Below are 24726 nucleotides of genomic sequence, written 5' to 3'. Positions count from 1 at the left end.
ATTTTTAGTTGTCCAATTAATTTCTTTCTATTTTCAGTAGAGACGGGGTCTCGCTCTTGCTCAGGCTGGTTTCGAACTCCTGAGCTCAAACGATCTGCCCACCTCGGCCTCCCAGAGTGCTAGGATTACAGGCGTGAGCCACCGCGCCTGGCCCTGGCTAAACTTTCTTAATCACACTTGCATGCCTAGAAGAGGGCCTGATATGGTGCCTGACACTTAAAACCTGCTTCAATTAACAGTTTGTTGAATGAAAGCATAAAATTCCTTGTCATTTCCCTACTTCAGAGTGAGACCTTTTATGAGCCAAATTGCCAAAGAAGTTGACAATCAATTTTCCATTGAAGGCCAAAGCAAGCAATCAGTCTGTCCACAGAATGGTGAGCCAACAGGTTTTTAATGAGCAGTACAATGTAAGGAACTTGTAGTATTCTTGAAGAGACTACATATATGAAATACGAGGGAGTGAGAGAGAGAAAAAGAAGAAGAAACAAGAGGAAGAGGTAGAGAGGGAGGAGGAGAAGAAGGTAGTATACAATTAAGTGTTTTTCCTGCAGGCTGTTAGTTCAGGAGTTCAGAGAAGGTGGAGATCAATCAAAATTCTCAGGGAAGTAACCAGGGAGGCTTCAAGGAGGAAGCAAAACTTAAGCCTCCTATAATACAGACTCAGGAGAGGAGCCCCAGGGAAGCCCTGGAGAGGATCCAGCTTATTTCTTGCTTTCTTAATGGATTTGGAGAAATCTTGGCACTTACTGAAGCCCTTTGGGCTGACTCCATGAGTGTGTAATTCAGAATTGGTATACTTACGACATCAGTCAGTCTTGAAGCGGGAGTTTCAGAGGAAGTAAGGAGAGAATCCAGGCTCTTTGCTTTCTCTTGGATAGTAGTAAATTTATCAGACAAAGTTTGAATAGATTCTTGACTGTCCCTGCAAGAGGTAGATCCTGTTTTAACCTGAAATGTGATATTTTCAAGGCAGTCTTTATAGCGACTGGCAGCTGAAGAAATTGACCCTGTTGTAAAAAAGGCGGCAGTCAGTATCCGAATCCTTTGTATTATAAAAACAAAAAAACCACCCCAAAGCCAAAAAACTCTACACTTATACCAGGGATTTTCCAAATTTTTAATAACTGAAATAATCATTAATCTGAAACACAGCTCTTCAAGGTATAAAAACTTGGCCATCAAAATAAAGGGAGATATTTTAAATCACAAATATACTGGAAATGATACTAAAAAGAGGATATTTGATGCTGGTGGTATATGGTTGCAGGAATCAGGAACTACATGTGTTTAAGCACAGGGTACTGTTTTATGTTGCAAACTCTAGAGAATCCAATGGTTTTGCACTAAATTCTGTAATGCTTAGAGTACAGAGTAGATTTTGCATTTGCATGTCTCTGTCACTGCAGTCCTAACCAAAACCTCCTAACAACCGCCCAGTAACCACCACCACCAACCCTACCTGGCCTCCCAAGGGATTATCCCCTGCAGTTTTGGCCAAAAGGAAATACCTTAGCACTGTGAGAAAACAGCCACCAGATCTGATCCCACCGCTTGACTTCCCAGAGTCAATGTGCAGGGGTTGTAAGCTCCTACCCGAAAAATGCTTCTGCTCCCTGTGAGTGATTACCTGGGCTGAGGGGAGTGCTGACACTAGTAGGTGCATGGTTTATTTTGGGTGTTTTGCATGAGGCTTCCTTAAAAGAGCTGTCTTGTTCATAGGAAATACTAGATAGGTCTTGAATATCTGTCAATGATCTAAAGATAAGAGCACACAGTAATTGTGAGAAGATGGTTAGAAAAATCAAACAATATATTCCTGAGAGGTACTTTTTAAGTATACTCTTGAAAAAATCTTTAAAATCTTTATTTGGCAATAGGCCAGAATTAGAGAATACCTTAGAATATCTTACATATCTTAAAGAGAATATTAGAGAATATCTTGAAAAGAGATTTTAACTTTAAACATATCTCAGCAGCTAAAAATGAATATTATCACAGATGAAAGGATATTTATGTGGAAAACAGATTAAATCTACCTGAAGTATAAAATTATATTATCATTGTCACTGTGTTTCCTTGATTGTAAGATGCTATTAATTATAAATCACATCATCAATTTGATAACAGCTTTTTGGTGAAAGAAGAACCATACTCATATTAAGTCTATATATAAAAAATGGAAATAATGTAGATTCTTACAAACAAGGAAATATTATTCCCTTAAAACCAAGACTTTACACAATCATCCTTAGGCAACTCTCTTTGGTGGCCATACATGTCTTTCTCTTTCGGTTCCTTTGGGGACTCCTTTAATGTCTCTTCTTGTTCACCTTCAGTACTGTGAGAGAGAAAGTAAGAAAATTATATGAATCCCCTCTGTCAACAAAGTGCACTAGCTTGGTACAAGGGACCAGTTTATCAGCCCAGTGTGAGAAGCAGCAGAAAGGGCAGTAAACTCACAAGTAGAAAGTGTGGGTTCTGGTTCTGGCTCTGCTACGAACTAGCTGCAAGTTCTCTAGCATGTCTGGGCCTCAATTTCCTCTCTAGAGATTGACTAAATACTCTTACAGGTCAGCCCAGCTCTGAAATCAGTCAGTGACTCTATATGACAGTGAGCAAGTTCCTTAGAAAATCAGCAGAGCACAGGAACTCTGCTGGGAGGTAGATGTTGGAGCCGGGAGCACAGCCAGGAGGCCTTAGCAACGGTGAGACAGCTTCCTGGTGTAGAGCAGCAGCAGAGGACAGGAGAGGCTTGTATCAGAAAAATGGCCAGAAGGGAATACTGAAGACAAACTTGACCCATTTCTCCTTTAACCAATATTTAATATTCAATTTCAATATTCATTGAACACTATAAGCCAGATGCCATGTTAAATCCTTCCATATGTTTTTACATTTTTAATCCTTGCAAAACCTTGTGAGACCAATGGTGTAAAGGAAAGAGCACGGACTGGAGTTGAGTTGTGACTTTATTGATTTTGTTCACCAAAATGTTTGTTTCCTTTGCCAAACACGTAGTAGAACAGCACTGTTGGCCCTCTTAATTTACACAAATGGCCACAGGACTTGTTTTAGCCAGTGAAATATGAGTGAAAGTGATGAGTACACTTCTGGGCAGAAAATTTAACAGTGCACAATTCACTATGTTTCGTTTTTCCTGCCTCAGCAATCAAGGAAGCACAAAGACGGAGCCCCCTTCAGCCTGAAGATAACACAGCACAGAACACCCCTGGCCAACCCATGAGCCACGAACATGGAGCATAAGCAAAAAATAAACTTTTGTTGTTTTAAACCACTAAAATGTGGGGGTTTTTTGCTATATAGCATAATCTAGTCTGTCCTGACTGATTAGCTGTGTGACCTTAGAAAAAATGCTTAAACTCTCTGAACTTTGCTTTTCTTGCTGGCAAAATGGAGGTAATAGTATGAACCATAGAGTGTTGTTAAGTGGATTTTATCCTGTTAAGTGGATTAAATTAGACCACAAAACAGAGTGCCTGGCATATGCTAGATGCTTAAGAAATACTAACTATAATTATTATAATTAAGAAAATTGAGGCCCAGTGAGGGGAAAATGAATGGAATGTTATTATGCCAGGCACTTTACATCTATTATTCGTTTTTTCTAAATTAAATTTTTATTTTGAGATAATTGTAATTCACATGCAGTTGTAAGAAATATATTTTACCCACTTTACCCCCAATGGTAACATCTTGCAAATCTCTAGAACAATTATCACAACCAGGATATTGACATTGATACAGTCAAGACACAGAATGTTTCCACCACCATGAGGATCCCTTCATGTGTCTTGTTTATAGCCATGACTACTTCCCTCCCTCCTCGACCCCTTCCTTAACCCCTGGCAACCACTCATCTGTCTTTATAATTTTGTCATTTCAAGAATGTTATATAAATGGAATCATACAGTAAATAACTTTTTAGGGATTGCTTTTTCTACTTAGCATAATTCTCTGGAGATTTAGCCAGCTGGTTGCACTTATCAATAGTTCATCCCTTTTTACTGCTGAGTAGTACTCAATAGTATGGATGTACCACAGCCTGTTTGATAATCCACTCGGTGAAGGGTACCTGGGTTTTCAGTTTGGAGCAGTTATGAATAAATTTGCTATAAACATGTATATGTTTTGTGTGAACATAAGTCTTCATTTCTCTGGAATAAATGCCCAGGAGCTTTATTATTACTTTCAATTCCTATGTGAACATTCCCACTAAGGATTCTTAACCTTATTTTACAGATGGGAAAATAGAATAGAGGGGTTGAGAACCTTGACCAAGGCCACATGAATAGAAAGGCAGAGTCAGGATCTGAGTACAGATAATGACTCCATTTTATCACCTCTCAAATTCTGCTGAACTAGTCCTAACAAAGCTAAATTGCCCAAAGATAATTTTTATAAGACAGTGGCTAATACATCTGAAGATAAGCAATATAATATGGGTCACTACCACCATTTAACATTCCTTCTGAGTCTGAAATTGTGAATAGTCCATACCTTCGTATAGGTTGAAAGTGAGACTGGGTCAAAATCTCAGCATTCTTTCCAAGAATTTTTGTCACTTGGAACTTTTCCTCACCTGAAAGAATAAAGTAAACATATTTTTTACTGAATTTTTGCCAACTCAGATTATTATTTTCATTCCCTGGAATTTCCCTTGGTCTGGTCCAGAATGAGAAATAGGGATTCTGTTAGGGATAAACAAAGTGCTTCCCTAATTGGGTTTGGACTGAGTGCTGTAGAAGAGGTTTTTGCTCTGAAAGTTTATTTTCCTTGCTCAGAGGGGAGAACTATATTCTGACACTCGGGATACAATCAAGCCATTTACTGGCCTTTCAGTTATAACCACACAGTTATTTCTGGAGACAAATGTTATTTTGTCTTTTCAACAAGGCAAACTGACCCGGTTCCTGTCAACAGACACCAGGGGGCGTTGAAACTAAAAACTGTTCACTAAAGATTCCAAACAGCAAAGACCATTAGAGCTGGGCATTCCCAGGGCACTAACTGTGTCTCTTGGCCATCAAACACCACCTAAACAGTGAGGGCGGGAGTGGAGTCTTGAGTACTAAGGAGCTAATTCTGTTCTCCTTAGCATTGAGTGTCTGAAGTTACTCCTCCTCAGTTCTCAGATGCTTTGCAGACCTCCAGGCAGACAGGGCCAGTATCCATTTTCCTTCCCACCACTGTCCTGTTCTATTCATAGAGAAGCAGGCAGACAGAGCAGCCTGCCCTGTTTCTAAATGCCCATGACTCCCCCCAAACCCCATTCCTTAGGTCCAGGTGGTCTGGTAGGCACTAGGAAGGCCCACCAGAACAGCACCACCCTTAGCAGGTACCAAGGAGCTCTGAAACCCCACCAATGGAGAGATGTTGGGATTCCTCTTCCTGTGACCCTCTTTCAAACTGATAAACACCCAGAAAGCATGAACTAATTCCTAATAAGCACAATTTAGAGCTGGAGAGGAACTTAGAGATTTTAGAGTCCAACCCCTTCTTTTACTTTATACAAGAGGAGAATAGGGCCCTGGGGAGAAGTAACTTGCTCAAGGTTATGCAGAAAAAGCCAGTGGCAAAATGGAGCTTGGAACCCAACATGCCCTACACAGTACCCATGATGTCCCCTGGTGTGGAAGGGGATAGGTATCAGAGCTCTAAGTGGAAAAGGGGCTGAAAAAAGGGAAAAGAATAGAACTCAGAGGATTTTTCATGTACTTCAATTGTTTTTACTGAACTGGCCCTGGTTTTCTGAACTGTCTTTCCTACAACTTCTCCATCTCACTCAACCCTCCTCCAAATACAAGTAAATTGGCTACATAAAGGCCAGGCCCACAGAAAGTGATCACAGGCAGAGGCTTGGCAGGAAGAAGTGATTGGCCTGAGACTCTGGGGACTTTTAATACATATTATCCTGAGAAATTAACTGTTCATCTAAAAGCTTACAGCTTCTTAAAATGCTCCCAGCTCTGGCAGGGGCCTCAACCAGATTAGAGTTGGAAGCTCTTGTGTGCGGTGAGGGAAGGGAGTAAGTTCATAATCCCACCCTGTCTGGGGTTAGAGAGTTGAGACATGACCATGGACAGCTACATAGCCTGGTAGGTGGATAACTCTTGTTTTAAAATAGATGGGTGCATACCTTAAAAGAGCAAAAGTACAAAATTTTTTAAATGTCTGTAACAGAACAGTTCCTTTACATTTTGTTTTGTGCCACACTCTTGGCTGCTGGTCCAAAGCTAACTTTTCACGTAATAGAAAGCACCTGCTAAGTTACATAGAACCCAAGGCCTCCCAAAGGGTGGCTGTTAAGTTTTATCTGCACCATTGCCTGTTACTAACTCTTTGCTAAGATGCTAAGCAAGCAAAGGAAAATGTTGGTGAGACTCTGCCTTCTGAGGTGGAGAAAGACATGAAAACCTAGTCCTAGTTTTTGTTATATTGATAACTAGCTGTGTGGCTTGGGCAAATCCCCCAGGTCAGCTCAGCAAAGATAACTGTGCACCTGCTAGGTGCCACCAAGGAGCCTGAAATCTAGTGAGACTACTAGTGAGAGAGAGGCTACTAGAGTGAGACAGGGAGAAGCAAAGAAGAAACTACTAAAATTACGAGAGCTATAAAAATGCTCGGGGAGGTATAAATAACCCAGTGTGTGGATGTCATGAGGCTGGTGAAGATTCACTCTAATGAGGGGAAATCAATAAGCCTAGGTTTTCTCAATTGTAAATGAAAAGCCTGGATGAGGTTATCTCTAAGGACCTTTCCAGCTCTAAACATCTGTGATCCAACAGAAAGTGAAGGCAGGTGATTCTCAAAGGAATCTGCCTGAAGGGCTTATTACCAGAGGCTTGAGGCTGGGCAAATGCACCTTGAATTCCTTCAAAGTCCTGTTCTATGGGACTTGAGGTCTATAAAAGAATGAAAGAAAAAGGAGGTTCACTGGAGGCAGACATATCACTAAAGGGTTGAGAAAATTTCTTGATATTCTTAAACCTTGAAAATCTTCATACGGTCCCTGCATCTTTTCTGGAAAAAGAACAAATTTGCTTCACAGACATTAAGTACTTATTTGTACTATATATCCCCCTCAACAAGTCCTCCCCCACCTCCCACCATGAGGAGGAATTATGTGACGTTCCCCCTCATTATAGCACCATCCCGTATTCACCCCAATCTTCCAACAAAGATGTTTTGGTTCTTGGGAGCTTTATCAGAAGAGCCAAAGAAGGCTGAAAAAAATGGCCCAGTCCGACAAACTACTCTATGAGGTAAGAAGTGAGAACAAGGGCTCCTTTCGCGAGGAGGAAGTGACTGGAAGGGAGCACAAGGGGATCTTTTGGGGGACTGGTGATGTTTCATTTCTTGGGTTCACTTCTTGTGTTCAGTTTGTGAAAGTTCATGAGCCATACACTTAAGATCTGTGCACTTTTGTATATACCGTAGTTTATATACATATGTAATTATTTATGTATTTTTATCTTTTTATTAAAGATTTCTTAATGTCCTGGTCTTATCACAGTAAATATTAAAAGACTGTTACTAATGGAAAATTGTTCTAATTGAGTTTTCAGCAGTACAGACAAGTGGACATTATACTTTGATACACAGTCGAATGCTGTGATTGACGTGTACAATCTTACTTTCCTCTACCCTGTTTTTCATATTCATAAAAGATCCCAAAATGGTGACAGGTTATGGAGGATATGGGGTAGAAAATACATAAGTAAATAAGAGAATCCAACAAATGTCATTTTATAAATGAAAATACTCTATACGAGTAGGTTCTTTCAAAAGCTAGGCAGAGTCCCAAGAAAACCTGGTGTACCGGACAGTCTCGTATTTGTTGCTGAACCCTGGTCTCAATCCTGGCTCTCCTACCACTTTAAAGCCTGGCAGGCTGGGGTTAATTCCCTTCATCTGCAGATCACCACTTCTTCTTCAGAGAGAGGAATAATAGCCTTCTTAGCTTCCCCACAGGAAGAATATACAAATTAGGTAGTATGAATAAAAATGTTTTGGAAAAAAAGTACGAAGTGCTGTACAAATGCAGGAACCACAATTTTGGGAGAAATGGCACATGACCTTCCATCCTCAAAAATCTTATTTTTCAGATGATTTTTCAAAACACATAGAGAAACACTGCTAAACCAACATTGTATTCTTTTATATGTAAGCTATCTTTCTCAATAAAAATAACTTAAAAGAAATAAGGCAACAGAGAAAGCTGAAAATATACTTTACCCTGAACTGTGATTTTTACCTCTAGAGCTAAGTTTTCTTGAGCAGTTGTGGAGTAAAAATATTCATGGTCTGGAGTTAAAAATTCATCTGTTATATCCTCAGAAGACTCAGGTGAACAAGTTGATTGCATGGACTGATCCTATTAATAATACAGGAAATCATTTTTAAGTTGCTGTTCATTGTAACCAAATCCCTTTATAGCTGGATGCGGAGTTAATAACAGAGTTATCTAACATTACCCAGCGGTCAGTGAGCCACTCCGAGCTGGCTCTCCTTCCCTATTTGAGCATGTGCGTCTGCCTCCTTCCTGGCGGGAGAAGCAGCTGTGAACTGCCCGGATAAGTGTGAAGGAATGTTAGCTCTGAATCTCAGCATCCTCACTGGCAGAATAGGTAGGCATTAGGAGACCTTTCTAATCTAAAATTCTACTAATAAGTAACAAGAAAGGCCCTAGACAACTCTAGCTGGGGACTGAATTTAAACACCCTGATCTCTTAAGGTCACAGACAGAGGCTGTGTGTTGGCATCTTCCTATAGAGGCTGAGGCCGCTCAGAACTTGGGTGTCCCTTGGATACTACAGTTAAAGGTAAGCAAAGGAGCATGATTTTAAAAATAGCAATGTAATCTCAATAAAAAAATAATATTAAATTATTTTAAAGTAACAGACTTATTTCTTCAGCTTCTCTGCTCCAATCTTTTTTTCCTGCTTATTTTGCTACTTCAGGCCCTGATTACCACGTGGCCAGCCAACTGGCTCTTCTCTCCACCTTCAGTCATCTCTTTGCAGAGATTTGTGGCTTATATCCTTGGACACTGCTTTTGTTACACACTTCCCCTCCCTGTGCACATACCAGCTGCTCCCCCTTAACTCTCATATGAAACTGAAATTTCTCAGACAAGCCTGGCCTCCCCATACCTTCCCCACTTCCCTGACTAGACTGCTTCTCCAGCCCAGCCAGTGTGCTTAATGTGGCACATCCTTCTAGCCCTCACACGAAAGAAAGAATAAGCTGATCTTGTGAGTAGTTTGTATGCTATGATTAAATACTATACGTCAAAAGACCTTACATTTTATCCTTATTGTATTCTTATATTGTGTCATTCTCAATTGCCATCTATAATCTTTAAATGATTGTGGCTCCATGTCAATGACAATAAAAAATTTTGGTTCTTTAATCTGGCTGGACTATGGCCCAGAATGTGTTAAACCCCTGAAGCAAGGCTGTAACCGCAATGCAAATGAGAGGAAATGAATGGCGCCTGCTGAGGCTCAGTTTTCAGGCACAAACACATTCCTTCCACTGAGCTAGAGCTGAATTTGGGTCTTAGAGGATATTCCACGTGAAGGCACTCTCATCACAACCCTGGCCTTGCTTTTCCTACTCCAATGTGACCTCAGTCACCTGCTGAGCTTAGTCTTGCCTACCCAACTAGATGGGAAGCTCAAGAACCAGAGGTGAATCTGACACTTGTGTGTATTCTCCCCACACTCCAAGATGCACAAGATGCTGAGTTGAACTGACTCAAAAAAGTACCAGGCAAGGAGGAAAGACTACTTTATTCATGTCGATGACATGAGGACACATGCTCCAACCAGAAAGAACTACTACAGATATTATTTTGGTATCATAATACATAACGACAACTCAGTTCTACCTTATTAGATCCTTAGGTTCAACTTGGCTCTCAGGCCATATTACTTACACTGTAACATTTCTCAATGAGCACAGATGCATCAGAACTTGCTTGAAAGGCTTCACTATGCTCTGGTTGCTCATTTTCTCTGGGCGACAGGTGCCTGATACCTAAGGATTATAACACAATCAGGGCCAAAGTCACCGAGTGATACTCACATAGCATGGAAGCGGCAAAAATGTGGTGTGAGAGAAGACATGCATACATATTCTGCCAAGCGTGCCCAAGTCCCAAATGTTAGGTTCAGTCCAGACAGTGGAAATCGTTTAGCCTGGCCCCCAAAGGCAGCCTTGGATCATCTATCTTTTTGCCCACCCATTCAAGAGTGATGCTTGACAAGGAACAGATTCTAAAATACCAAAAAAAACCAAAAAAAACCCGCAAGCCAATATTTTCTGCCTAAAAGACAGTTTTAGATGTGCTTTTCTTTGATTTATAAGCAGCTCTGAAATAATATCTCATACCCTGATTAAGCAAATTACCACCAGGTAGCCTTCGGTTCTAACCTGTAAATCTATAAACTGATGACAGTAAATGTCTCTAGGTTCCTCTGGCATAGACTCTCTGGGAGCCAGTGGATTTATTTCCAGCTTAGAACACAATGCAAAGACATGGGCAATGATGGCCCACCTCCATTCCCGGGTAAGGAAGGCTCAATTCCTTGCCATGTGAGACCCAGGGCCAGGGTCAGTGCATGTAGATTATTTTACTTCCTTTGGACAAAGGGGCCTGTTTCAGTAATAGAAAAACTCATCAATCTCTGGATTTGCCTGTGGGAAACACAGGGAGAAATACAAGGGGTATCCTGCTTTCCCCTAGAATTCAAGGCTCCCAGAAAAGTAAGAAAGGAGAGGGGACCAAGCAAAGGAAATATGCCAGAAAGTTACTTTGTTTTGAGAGCTGGTAACTCGAGAGAGCTCATCTATCCAGATTCTCCCAACTGAACTTACTGGTGAAGCTTGGAGGCCCAGGCTGTCTTCCACACTGGTCCCTGTCACCGTCACTGTTGTCCACTTTGTCAAACTTGCCATTTCCTCCCGGGTCATCAACTTCCCTGCGATATTCTACAACTTGCTGCCAATCTGTGTTCTCAGAGCCCCTAATGGGGGGCGGCAGCAGGGGATGAGGCTCGTTTTCAGCCTCACTCTCTGAAGTCAAACTACTCTGAGGATGCCAAGGAGGAACTGTGAGCTGCCCAGTAGCTGCTTTCTCTGCCATTTCTCTCACTTCCACTGGGCACAAGAGAAATCAGTGTTTAAAACATCACTGTGACACTAGAAACAAACGCTTTCACCTTAAAGAGATACGTGATACTATTATAGTTCACATTGCAACAATAACTGCCTTTTTACAGCAGCATCATCCTTAGCTTGTCCTGTTTGGTCTAAAGGGGAAGGCCGGGGAGAGCTGATGACAGAGTGAGAGAAGGGAATTTCAGCTGGTCACCCCAAGTAACAGCCCTTGTTGCTGAATTCTGGAGTGGCAGACAGCAGAAAACAGACCCTTTTGCTGTGAAGATTTAACAAGAAAAGTGACATCTGAAGTTCCCAGTCTACAATAGCGAATAGAAAGGATTGTATCTGAGTTTGTCTAGCCTTCCTAGACTACAATGAGCTCGTATTTTGTGGGTGTGTACATGTATGCATGTTTTCATTTCAAATGTTCTACATTTCTGATGTCACTTAGCACCAATATTAAAAAAATAGACATTGTACCCTTTTAAGCTTACAAGATAAAACTGATACAAAGGATAATGCCACAGAAAATGAGAATGACACTGCATGCTCTCCACTTTAATAATGTCATATATCAAATATCTATACAGCAGGTCCTTGAATAACATTATTTCATTCGACATCGCTTCACTATAATATTGATGAAAAAAGTCCATTCCCAGCTGTGGCAACTGTCCGTGTGGTGCATGTGGTGCTTATACGTTCTCCCCACGTCCGCATGGGTGTTTTCCGGGTACTCTGGTTTCCTCCCACATTCCAAAGATGTGCATGTTAGAACTGGTGTGTCTAAATTGTCCCAGTATGACCAAGTGTGCGTATGTGTGTGAGTGTGCCCTGCAATGGAACGGTATCCCATTCAGCATTGGCTCCTGCCTTGTGCTCTGAGCTGCTGGCATAGGCTCTGGTCACCTATCACCCTGAACTGGAATAAATGGGTAAATAATTATCTTACCTGTTTTTATTAATCTTTCATATGTTGTACAGTTCACATTTGTTTATTTCAATGTTTAATGTTAGAAGTGTTTTGGTCTTTATTTAGAAGTTTGGTGATGTTTTGTGACCAGATATATGCTGTAGAAACCAACATTCCTTCCTTCCTTTCCGAAACTTCCTTTTTTCTCCCCCTCCCCTCTCCCTTCCTTCTTGCTCTGTTGAGCAGGCTAGAGTGCAGTGGCATTTTATTTATTTATTTTTTCAGAGATAGGGTCTCGCTCTGTTGCCCAGGCAGTGGCATGATCATAGCTCACTGCAGCCTTGAACTCCTGGGCTCAAATGATGTTCCTGCCTCAGCTTCCCAAGTAGCTAGGACTATACCCGCACAGCACCATGCCCAGCTAATTTTTAAAATTTTTTGTAGAGATGGGGTCTCACCATGTTGTCCAGGCTGATCTTGAACTCCTGGCCTCAAGCAATCCTCCTGCCTCAGCCTCCCAAAGTCCTGGGATTACAGGCATGAGCCACTACACCCATGCCAACCCACAAATATACTTTAAATTTCATTTTGTCTAACAAAACCCACAACTATATACTCACTTTTCCATTTTGAGTGTACCTCTCCATCATCTTTATTATTTCTTGACTTTGCATTATAGATTTCAGAAGACACAGATTCCACACTGATCCTAAATTGTGTAAGTATTTTCAGGAGGAGAACAGAGTAGACACAAACACATCAGTTTGCTCAGGTTCCTAACAGAACTCAAAGCCCACCAGCCCACCCAAAGGAAAGGTCCCCTACTCCCTCAGCCATTCCTGGAGTTGCGCTGGCTCCTTCATACCACCAGAGGGCGCCAGACTCCCCAGTTTTCAAACCGCAAGGATCCTTACCTGGTAGCATCCCAGTGAGGGCTGGATGACCCAGGCGGTCCCTGCTGGTGGCTTGACACGGTGAAGAGAGCACTATTTAGCTGTGTGACTTTGGCTTGGGTGCTGAACTCTCTAGGTCTTCCTTGGCTAAGAAATGAAAGGACTGGGCTAGAAGATCTCTAAGGTTTTTTTCAGTTTCCAAGTTCAGATTTTATGTTCTAAAAATGCTTTGGGGAAATTTTCAAAGGTAGAAGAAACACACAATTGAAATGAAGTTTTGCCAGACAGAATCCTGATCCCTGGGCTGCTGCAAAGCCTCCCCTCTCACAAATGCCACATACAGGTGATGGCTCAGCTGGAGGTTTTTGTTCCTGCCTTTCCATCAGAATTCTCTGGTAACAGGCCCACCTGCCTATCAGTAACAGCACAGTAACTAACATTTGTAAACATGGTCATGAGGCACCAGGGATCCTGAAGAACATTCAGAGAGCTTCAGTCTAGTCTCACCAAGTTCTAGACCCTGACCTAATCCTCGTTAGTTCTCTAATTTTGGCAAATGTCAATCTCTCTGGGCCAAGGTTTTCTCATCTGCAAAATAAGGGAGTCTTTTTTCCTGTAAATATCCCATGATTTGCTGGGAGCAGTGGAACATACCTGTAGTCCCAGCTACTTGGGAGGCTGAGGCAGGAGGATTGCTTGAGCCCAGGAGGTCGAGGCCATCCTGGAGAACATAGCAAGACCCCGTCTCAAAAAAAAAAGGAGGGGGGGTTATAAATATCCCATGATTTATCATTTATTAAAGCAACTTCAAAAATATGTGATCTGTGACATAGATATGAATTCCCTGTTATTTAGAATGCCCTACTCCCCAACTGGACCAAAAAGCAGAGAAACTGTTGAATCTGAGAGGTCAGATCCGATCAGCTTCTTTAAAGAGTTTTTTGGCAACAGCTATCAAGAATCTTTAAAATGTTCAAAGGTTTTGACCTTGTAATTCTGCTTCTGGGAATCTATCTTGACATAATCCAAAATGCAAAAAAAAGCCTCATTTATAAGTAACTGTAGCTCTGTTTATAACAGAATAAAGAATGAAACAACCTAAAATTGAATGATGGGTGAAATCCAACAATTTCAAAATAATTTTACAGGGTTTTTTTTTTTTTTTTGTAAATAACATGGGATAATGCTCACATTCTAATATAAAGTGAAAAATCGGGATATAAATTGCCTACAGGTATAGTAATTGCCACTTTATTTTTTTAAACCATGCAAGAAGACTAGGTGGATAGCTAGGAAAACAAACTTCTCTTTTTTGTTTTTGTTTTTTTGTAGAAATAGGGTGAAGCTGAGCAGTGGAGGCCACAACTATGGGTTTTCTTTGTCATCTAATGGCTGTAATGTCACCCCATCTGCTTCTATCAGTAGTTGAGTGCTAAACCCTCTGATGCCAGTTAGATGATCCTTCATACTTCCCTTCATAAGGGTAAAAAATAAACTGATCTAACATGTCTGGCATTTTCCTTCATTCTTCTTTATGTACTTTATTTTTTTCCTAAGAGACAGGGTCTTCCTGTGCTGCCCAGGCTAGAGTGCAGTGGTGCAATCATAGCTCACTGTAAGCTTGAACTCCTGGGCTCAAGCAATCCTCTTGCCTCAGCTTCCTGAGTAGCTGGGACTACAAACATGCCACCACACCTGGCTAATTTTTAAAACTTTTTGTAGAGATGGGGTCTTGCTATGTTGCCCAGGCTGCTCTTGAACTCCTGGTCTCATGCATTCCTTCCACTTATGCCAAGTGCTGGGATTACAGGGATGAGCCACTGCATCAGGCCTCCCTTACATACATACTTATCAACATGAAAGGAATAGCAAAACTCTAGTCATTAGTCTCAGTCACCACTAAGGGGAGGAACAAGAAGTTATTTTTTTCCAGGAAAACTGACTTCAAAACTGTGGATTAGTGCTCTCATTTATCTACAGAAAAGAAAAACCAAAACTTATGTACTAGTTTATGCTGAAAAACATTTATCGCCCCTTTAAAAACTCCCCCTGTACAAAACAAAATTTGTTTTACATAAGTTCTTTAAAACTCAGTGTTCCACGTATAATTCTAGCACTTTGGGAAGCTGAGGAGGGAGGATGGCTTCAGGCAAGAAGTTCAAGACCAGCCTGATCAATAGAGCAAGACCCTCGTCTCTATAAAAAATACAAAAAGTAGTGAGGTGTGGTGGCGGTACAAGCTTGTAGTCCCAGCTACTTAAGAGGCAGAGGCAGGAGGATCACCTGAGCCCAGGAGTTTGAGATTGCAGTGCGCTATATCATACCACTGTACGGTAGCCTGGGCAACAAAGTAAGACCATGTCTCAAAAAAAAAAAACAAACTAAAAAACCTCAGTGTACATATATACTCTCCTCCCAGTGATCTGTGCTAAAGCTAATTCATTTCATTGATCTGGCTGGAAATCAGATACCCCAGAGCAACACTGATATTGTTCAACTTCCCCTCTAGAGTCAGTGATGCTTACTTTAAACAGCACTGGTTTCCAATTAATTTGGTTTCTGGAACACTGGTAAATGGAACAGCAGGCATTTCTTTTTATATTAATAGAAACACTATCTGGGCAGTTTTAGAAAGGCAAGAAGATGCTTTGCTCTTGATAACTGATGAGTTCCATCTGATTAACCTGACAGCCACTTGGCCTTTGGTGTCTCCTCCAAGTTCCTGTCCCACTGCTCTTGCCACTCACTCAGCCGGAGAAGCTGCCATAAAGTCTGCTTCTGTATTGCTCTTCATCACGCACAGTCCCTTTGTCACTCGACATATGAAGACCATTAAGTGACTTCAGGATCACACGAGAGTCTAAAGGCACAGTGACACAAAAAACAATAAAATGTTGACCTACCTACTGGTATTTTGGTTCCTGCTTCTTTCCAAACTATCCTTGGCTCCTTGAGCAGGCTGAAATTGTTTACCTGTGTTCTGTTTTCCAGGGCCACAAAGAGTCAGCAGCTTAAAAAGCAATAAACATGTTTTAGTGCTTTGATGAGAGAATTCCTCTTCTCTTTACTCTTTTTTTTTTATTGAAAATACCTTCAAGTATCTTTACTTTTACATTCTTATTTTCAAAGCCATTCTGGCTAAACGTAAATAAGAAATAAGCAGACGTACCAAGACAATTTCCCTTTGCATGTTTCACATCTAGTAACCCATCTCTTACCTGGAGGGCTTTACCTAGAAATGCTGGCCCCCAGGAACCTCATCCAGACAGGATTCAAGTGGAAAATGAGCAGACAACATAGAAATAACAAGGCCAAACACTTTCTTAAGAACTTTCTGTCTACATTAATATGAAGGCAGCAGATCTTTGTGGCAGGAGCTTTGGGCCTTGGGTTCTGGTCTCAGCTGTACTCAGACTAACTTAAGAGAATCTTACACTTCAGTTTCTTTATCCATAAAACAGGGACAAAAAGACCTACCAGTAGCGATGCTATGAAAATAAAATAAAGACTACAATACTTTGGAAATAGCAAAAGTAAAATAAATGAAATTCTATGTGCTTTATTCAAAGGAAAGACTTTTGGGATCTACTTATCCCAATTTACCATAATTTTAACAAATTTAGTTAATTATGTTTCCCAGCCTACAGCAAATTAAAGCAACAAATATGGGGTTTGGAAATGGCAGCAAGATGTGTAAAAGTGAGAGGAGGCATAAAAAATTATCACAAGCTTGTTGAAGTATGAGCGCCACAGGCCTTTGTATGGGCAAACACTCCTCAGTAGGGGCTGAAGCTAGCTCTGTATCACGGAGCCTCACAATAACAGACATTCAGAAAAATGTCACTGTCACCAAGGAAAGGTTAGAATATATTTAGAATATAATCAAAATAAATTTTAGAGTAACAGGAAGTTTGTAATGTTTTCACATAATTAAAATTTTAAGAACTAGGAAATTAAAGGAATGAATTTCAATTGTCTGAAAAATTCACTTAGATGGAGATGCTTTATTTATTCCCTGATGATGTTAGAAAAAGAGGGTGAACTTTTAAAAGAAAAAATAAATATGGTATAATTGTTCTATACATAGTCATATGTACCAGTAGATGGTCTCCAGTGATGTCTGCCATCAATTCCTTCCCTCCTGTCTACCCTGTCAGGCCCCCTACCAGGAGCTGGAGTCTATTTTCCTCCCCTTGAATCTGGGCTAGCCTTGTGACTTTCTTTGACCAACAGAAGGCAGTGGAAATGACACAGTCCTAGGGCTGTGACTAGCTTTTAAGAGGCCTGGCGGTTTTAGCTTTCGCTTGGAAAGCCAGTTGCCATGCAGTTGAGAAGCTTGGGTGAAGCTTTATCGAACGATGAGAAGCCAAGTGCAGAGAGGCCACTTGGAGCTCAAGGCACCAGACATAAAAGTGGAGGCTTCTTGGACCTTCTTGCTCAGCCTAACCTCCAGCTGAATCAATCAGTGAGTGACCCCAGCCAAGGCCACATGGAACATGGAAAAGAAGAATCACTCAGCTGAACCCTGTCAAATTCCTGACCCACAGGATTGCAAGAAATAATAAACCATTGTTATTTTGAGCCACTAAATTTGGGGCTTTTTTCTTCTGTTGTTACACAGCAATAGATAACCAACACATAACACACAAAAGTTATTTCTAATAATTTTCTAGCAAACTCTAATTTTCAATAGAAACAGAAATACTAGGATATAAGTAAATTCCTTGAGCCTTCTCTTTATATGAAAACAAATGCCAATGTTTTTCCCAATGTTCTAAGTGAGGACTGAAGCCTCACTAAAATTCAGTATGGTATGATGAAAGAATACTAGACTATGAGTCAGGAGACCTGCCCCTAACCAGCTTGGACCTTGATGGTAGTGTAGCAAGTTTGGCGGCAATGGGAGAGGTGTCTGCCCTGTACAAGCAATGAGAGGGTGCTTGTAGGTGGATAATTTTAAACCGGTAATGAAACCCACTAAAAGTTGGCCTGCTTTTTGTCACCATGGGCCAGCAATTCTTAACAATTTCAGTAATAAAATCCTCCTTCCAATGGAGTAGACCTCTTCTACCCTACCCCTATCTTGGACCTTGCGAAGTTTAAGTCTCCAAGCTTGAGCTTCACACTCTGTTTGATGACAGGGTTGACCCATGTCTAAGGGATCTTCAGCTCTAAAATTCTATGATTCAAGAGGCAGCCAGCTCTCTCTGTGTGAACTTGTTCAAATTCATTCGTTCGTTCATTCCCTCATTCCTTCAATGACCATTTATTAAGTTCTTTCTACTTTCTCTTGTTAGGTGCCAGGACATGGAATGAGTAAGGCTGGGCCCTGTCCTTAAGAAGTTCACAGGGGAGCCCCTCTGCAGCCTCCATAAGCCTCAAGCTATACCTCCCAGCCAGTTCCCATGGTGTCTGCTCACTTCCTCTAAGGTGTGTTCTTTAGCCACCAGGTCCCTCAGTCCCCTACTAGTGTTTGAGCTACTTACAGGCAGAACTTGTAACTTATTCATCATCATATCCCAGGGACTAACAGAGCCTCTGTCTTTACAGATGTTCATTAAGTGAATGAATGAATGAACAAGCAACTTAGAATGGGATATAAGGTATCCTCTCAAGCTATCTTGTAAGTTGAACCACGTGAAATTGCCAATACTTGTTTTAACCTATAAAACAGCACAGTGGACGAGGAAGAAGCAAAGGAAGGTTTGGGAACCCACATGAAGAACCAGAGAGAGAAAGAACTAAGAGAAAATTCAGACTTCATGTGCTTGATTGAGATCAAGGAAGGTTAAAATTCAGCCTAAAGTAAACACATTGGAGAGAGAATCTGAGCAGAGAGCAACCCAGGCTGTCAAGAGATGTGTGGAAAATCCAAAGGAGGGTAAAGGCATTGTGTCCATCAAGAAAATAAGAACCAAAAGTCATCAGGACAGTGAAGATATTTAGCCAAGAAATTTAAGTGGGAAAAAATACAATAAAATTAGTTTTGTGATTAAAAAAACCCAGCAATTTCTTATGGTTCAATCTGATACATATGAAATTACAGAGAATGTGGGCTGTGTGTTGGGTTTGCAGTATGAGGTAGAGAGAGTGTCTACCTTGGAATTCCATTCTGGGGACTTATTTCCCAAAGCCAAGAGGACCTTGCTTCAAGCTGGTCGCATTTATATGTCAGTCCCTGCAGCCAGGTCGGGGCAACACTGAACCTGGCTTTTGGGTCCTGCTTGAGCTGCCCCTCCCTCCCACTTAGGTTACCTGATGGGCTGTCTCTGACTGCTCCCCTGTGCTTTCTTCGGAGACTTGGATGAAAGGTTTCCAGTCACAACCACTTTTTCTCCTGGACCTTTTGCCAAAATGTCCTCCTTGAAAGTCTTTCACTGTTCTTGGAAACCTTTCTAGGGGTGGGCAATTGCCTCTTTTATCTGGCTGCTGGCCCCCTGATTGCTGCATGACAGGAGGAATATAACTCAAAGCTGGAGGACCCACAGCTGAAGGCAAGCTGTAGACGTTTGCAAACTCTCTTGAAGTAACCCACAAAGAGCTGCACTCTTCCTGCTCCTTCTGTATCATCTCAAGCTTATCCATCTTCTGTTGGGCATTTCTCAGCAAATTGGCATTCTGGTGCATTAACGTCTGTGCAATCTTTAGATTAAGCACACACTTACTGATGTACTCCTCAGTCATGGACCTGTTGCTCACATTGCCCTTGGCCCCTCTGGTTGGTTCAGGCAGGCTAAGTGAACCAAGCGAAGCATTTTGCCAGTCCCAGTCCTCGAAGGAGAGCACTGTGTCAGCTTCTGAAGAGCTCTCACCCTCATCACAAAAACAGCAGGCCTCTCTCTCCATCTTATCCAACTCTTCTTCCATGGATTTCAGTTCATCTACCTGGTTTGGTCTATTCCCCTCAAGAGATGAAGCAGCTCCTGGAGGCTCTTCCTCTTTGTCATCTTTCCAGTTCAGACAGCCTAAGTAGATTTCATTGATTTCGAAGCTGCAGAGACTTGCCTGACCTAGGCTGGGGCTGCTGGCCTCTTCTGCCACAAATGGATCAGAAAGAGTGTCTTGATTCTGAGTCTCCTTGGCAGTCAGACTGGGCCCTGGGGCCTGAGGATCTGGTGCTCTTTTCTCAGTGGGAGAAAAGTGACTCCTTGGTGAATGAGGCTGACTGCCTGTTCAAAAGAATAGCAGCACATAACTGATTAAAATGATCACATTCAGCAACTAAGCAGCCTTGGCTTGTTTAAGAGGACAAGAACACATGAAATAGCTTTTATTTTCCCACTCCCTTCCCAGTTGTAGAAGACTACTGGATACACTCACAAAGAGCAGGGAAGGTATTTCTAATCTAGGTGAAAGTTCCCATTTTGATACTGGATGAAGCAGAAATTTCTGGGGGGAGTCAAACCCGGGGGGAAACATTCTAAGCTTCGTTTATAGGGTGTTCATATATGTATAACTGTCAAGACATGCAAATTACAGGCCCCTGAATCTTAAGGACCACATTTATAGCTTTCTTGACACACACAAGAGTTTGACTATTTATGTCAGTTACAGTTATGCTCTTAGTGAGCATCTGATAAAAGTAGCTGAGATATCGCCCAAGAAGCCATTGCATCATGGGAGGGATAAATCATTCAGGACTGACCACCCACCCCCACCCCTGGTCGACAACTGTACAGCTTGCAGAGAATGGGATAAAGAAGCCAAAGTGATGAGAGCTTGAGGGGCTACTCTGGAGGCCTCTGGCCCTGTCAAAAGGAGAGTAACAGGGAATGGTCATTTGGCTGGAGTCAGAAGGCTTGAGTTCCAGCTCTGCAACAATCTCACTGTGATCCTGAGCAGGTCACAACCTCTCTGAACCTTAGTTTTCTCATCTGTAATATGAGGGCATTAGTGATGATTCCAAGGTCCTTTCTAGCTCTAAATTCTAAGGTTTTCAAATGCACTAAAAAGCAGTAAAAGCTGGGTGTTCTGCCTGTAACCTCAGCTACTCAGGAGGCTGAGGCAGGAGGAATGCTTAGCCTAGAAGGTCAAGACCAGCCTGGGCAACATAGTGAGACCCTGTCTCAAGGAAAATCAAAAAAGTAGAAAAAAGGTTGGAAGGAAAGACCAAAATGTTAACAAATTTTTTCTAAGTGACAGAATTAAAATGGTTAATTTTTTTTCTTTGTACTCTTTCAAATTTTCTGTTAACAAGCAGATAGTAGTTTTCAATTTAAAAATAAATTTTGTTGGTGAAGGAATTAGAGAAATTATTAAGAGGCAGGGAGTGGTGGCTCATGCCTGCCTACCACTCTGGGAGGCTGAGGCAGGAGGATCGCTTGAGCCCAGGAGTTTGAGGTTGCTGTGAGCTAGGCTGATGCCACAGCACTCTAGCCCAGGCAACAGAGTGAGACTCTGTCTCAAAAAAAAAAAAAAAGATAAATTCTTAAGAGTAATTATGCTAGAAATAAACTCATTGTTACTACTTAGTTGTGGATCCATGCCAGGTATACATGGAGCCCAAAAAGTTTAACTTCATTATTTTAAGGATCTTGATTTTTACCTAACACAGCCATCTTTCCCAGCATAAGTTATATGTACAGCTTGGAGCAGGTGATTAGTTACAGCTTATGTCACTCTCAGAACACAATTGTGTCAAAGTGATGCTTAACCTATGAGTTAAGGCCATACCTGTTTCCTTTAGCTCTTTGATTTCCAAGTCAGGGGTCTCTTTTGGATGTTCTGAAGTCAGTCCTAGATGAACATTGACATCAGGATGGAGTTCATATCTCTGCACCCTGGAGCTCTCAGTTGGCTGAGTCCTCTGGGCTCCAATAAAATCCTGTAAAACAGGAAATATTGTCAAGGACATATTCACAGTCATCTGAATGTCAGTGGGGTTTTAGAAACCAATTGAGGTATCAGATAAACTCCCTCTTACTCCTATTGGGTAGGCTGACTATAGGCCTAATTAGCTAAGTTATTGTTATTATCAATACCTTGAAAGCAATAATAATAGCTACCATTCACTGAATCTCTACTATGTATCTGCAGTATACCCCTAGTATGTGTTGAACCTCCCCTGTTCCCCTCCTCAATTCCCTGCTGCTCTCACCAAGTTAAGCAGTTAGGCTTTTCTCAGGTACATAGAAAGGGTATAAGAAAATGAGGATTTCCAAAATTTCTTTTTGAGACAGAGTCTTGCTCTGTTGCCTGGGCTAGAGTACCGTGGCGTCAGCCTAGCTCACAGCAACCTCAAACTCCTGGGCTCAGGCAATCCTACTGCCTGAGCCTCCCGAGTAGCTGGGACTATAGGCATGCGCCACCATGCCCGGCTAATTTTTTTATATATATATTTTTAGTTGTCCAGCCAATTTCTTTCTATTTTTAGTAGAGACAGGGTCTCACTCTTGCTCAGGCTGGTCTTGAACTCCTGACCTTGAGTGATCCTCCCGCCTTGGCCTCCCAGAGTGCTAGGATTACAGGTGTGAGCCACTGCACCCAGCCAATTTCCAAAAGTTCCTGTCTACCCTGTCAGGCTAGAGACACTTGGTCTCTAGCTTTGTCTTGGTTTCTTCCTCCCTACTTTCCTGAGATGGGTAGGTAGAAATAAAATCCCAACAACTTCAGGGCTTGCCTTTAAGTCATTCTTCAGAATATACCGGATATCTTGAAGGTTCATAGTTCGGTCTCTCTGCTTGACCTGGAGGCCTGACTTAACAATATCATAGTAAGGTTTTGGAAGCCTCACATCAGCTTCTAAATAATTTCCCAAGACTATAGCTTCTTTAATAACTGAGCCATCTAAGCCATTCCAGGGTATGTTATCTGTAAGGAAAAAGTCATAGGAAGGAGTAACATTAAGAAATCGGGGGTAGACGAGGAAAAAAAACGAAATGAGATGAAGCTAGGCAACCTTAGTCAAGTCACTCAACCCCTTTAAACATTGATTTCTCTCTATAGAAAAACTACCTGGAAGCTCTATTACAAACAAGAAGCTACTTTACCCATTTACCAAGGAAATCCCTGCCACAAAGATAGGAAATAGTGTCAGTGTCACATACACACAGGCTCCCTGCTGGCAGACCTGGGAGCCAGAAGGGAGTATTTCATGGCATTAGGCCAGGTAGCTGAATGCATTCATTTCATAGAAGGAGTGGTTTTGCCTCTGGGACTGTAAACACTGCGAAAGACAGCTGACTCACTCAATGAATGTGGTTCCACTGAGTGTGTGTGTGTGTGTGTGTGTGTGTGTGTGTGTGTGTGTGTGTGTTTCCTACTCTTGAAGGATTCTGTCTTCAGATGTGACCACTTTCTTCACATTAGAGTCCTGTGGTTTGGAAGGGCATCCATTTCTTTCAAGTGACACTGTTTACCCTGACACTGTTCCAACCTCTATTGGACCCTGGGTGTGTTTAATTTCATAGTTTACTTCTCAGACACCAGCCTTTTCCGCTCATTTAAAAGTCCTTAAGGGGGACCTCACAGAGATCCTAAGTGATATTCAGTACAAAAACTTTGCTTGGATTTAATGCATTCTTACAGACACGCAGATGGGTGGGCCTTGCTGAGTCTTAAAGAATAGCTAAAAGAGAAAGATTTCTGGGAGATCACCTTATATCTTCCATAGGCATAAAACTAAGCAACTTTGGGGGGAAAAAATACAACCTAACAAAAGGGACTCTGGTCCAACATTAACAATCTTGATCTACCTGTTAAAATCTCTTGTATCATCACAGAAAAGCTGTAGATGTCTGACGTCACCGTGGCTGCCTTCTGTAAGATCACTTCTGGTGCAGCCCAGTTGTACAGCTGGGCAGGGAGGGGTACTCGAGTCAGGTCCCTATGTATACCTCCGTCCCGGCTACAGAAGAAAACACACAAAACTTCACACATTTGGAGTGTTTTATTGTCGGAGATACATTCTGAGAACCTAGCATGCTTGGCTCGCCAAGCTCCGGGGCAATTCTTCAAGACAAACACCCTTCTCAGGCCTCTGAGGCTTGTCTAAGGCCCTAGTAAAGGACAAGTCACTTATAACCAGGATTTTACATCCTTTCTCTCCTGCCTCCTCTCACCTTCTGCCCTTACAATCCCTTCTTCCTCCTCTGTTAAAGCTAGCTGGGGGTGGGGAACTTCTTTTCTGGCTCTTACTCTAGAACAGTTACTTTTCTGGGCTTCAGCTTTGACATCATTAAAATTACATTTGGCTGTAGCTATGTGACACTATTTACAAGGTCAGTTCCAGCTCTAAAGATTCCATTAAGCAGCTGAAGGGTAGGAGAAACTGCTGCATCACTTTTACTCCAAGAGATGGAACGCTACCCTTGACAATGACATTCAACAAACAGACATGCCCAAGTAGAGTGTTACCAAAAATAAATGCGGAATTAAAGGCTATTTTGGGTTCTTAGATAATCAACTCATGTCATCAGCTTTCAAAGAGGGGTACACAGTTACGGCTGCAATGGCTTGCTGACTGACATTTCTGCCTGAAGTGCCATTCTGAGGTCAAGAAGCCCATATGAGAACTCACATCTTCCTACCATACCCAGTCCCTCTGAGTTCCCAGGGGTACTCACAGACCCTGATTACCTCCTACCCTCTCACTTGGCTAGCTGTTCACCCCTACTCCCCTGTATATTTCACTTTTTTCCCTTCTTTTTTTTTTTGGACAGAGTCTCACTCTGTTGCCCGGGCTAGAGTGCCGTGGCGTCAGCCTAGCTCACAGCAACCTCAAACTCCTGG

The 24726-nt window shown here is 41.8% G+C and overlaps 1 protein-coding gene across 2 annotated transcripts in view; it reads right to left on the bottom strand.

Moving 5' to 3' along the window:
• The window catches only part of TEX14 (testis expressed 14), a 92792-nt gene that overhangs the window by 19492 nt on the left and 48574 nt on the right, over positions 1-24726 (bottom strand). Inside the window, exons 10-24 of one of the 2 annotated variants that reach the window (XM_012648438.1) lie at positions 23691-23842; positions 22616-22806; positions 21670-21820; positions 19375-20165; positions 15900-16006; positions 13018-13143; positions 12724-12812; positions 10906-11187; positions 9965-10065; positions 8279-8398; positions 6860-6926; positions 4522-4603; positions 2279-2341; positions 1631-1758; positions 805-1010 (exon numbers count right to left, since the gene is read on the bottom strand). In XM_012648438.1, coding sequence (XP_012503892.1) covers positions 805-1010; positions 1631-1758; positions 2279-2341; positions 4522-4603; positions 6860-6926; positions 8279-8398; positions 9965-10065; positions 10906-11187; positions 12724-12812; positions 13018-13143; positions 15900-16006; positions 19375-20165; positions 21670-21820; positions 22616-22806; positions 23691-23842 — 2656 coding nt within the window. The remainder of the gene's footprint in view (positions 1-804; positions 1011-1630; positions 1759-2278; positions 2342-4521; positions 4604-6859; positions 6927-8278; positions 8399-9964; positions 10066-10905; positions 11188-12723; positions 12813-13017; positions 13144-15899; positions 16007-19374; positions 20166-21669; positions 21821-22615; positions 22807-23690; positions 23843-24726) is intronic. The other variant, XM_012648439.1, reaches the window with a different exon arrangement.

The sequence above is a fragment of the Propithecus coquereli genome, unplaced genomic scaffold (genome assembly GCF_000956105.1).
Source record: "Propithecus coquereli isolate 6110/MARCELLA unplaced genomic scaffold, Pcoq_1.0 Scaffold285, whole genome shotgun sequence".
NCBI classification, from domain to species: Eukaryota; Metazoa; Chordata; class Mammalia; order Primates; family Indriidae; genus Propithecus; species Propithecus coquereli.
Note: the sequence above shows the minus strand (reverse complement) of the source record. Positions and strands in the feature narration are given on the sequence as shown.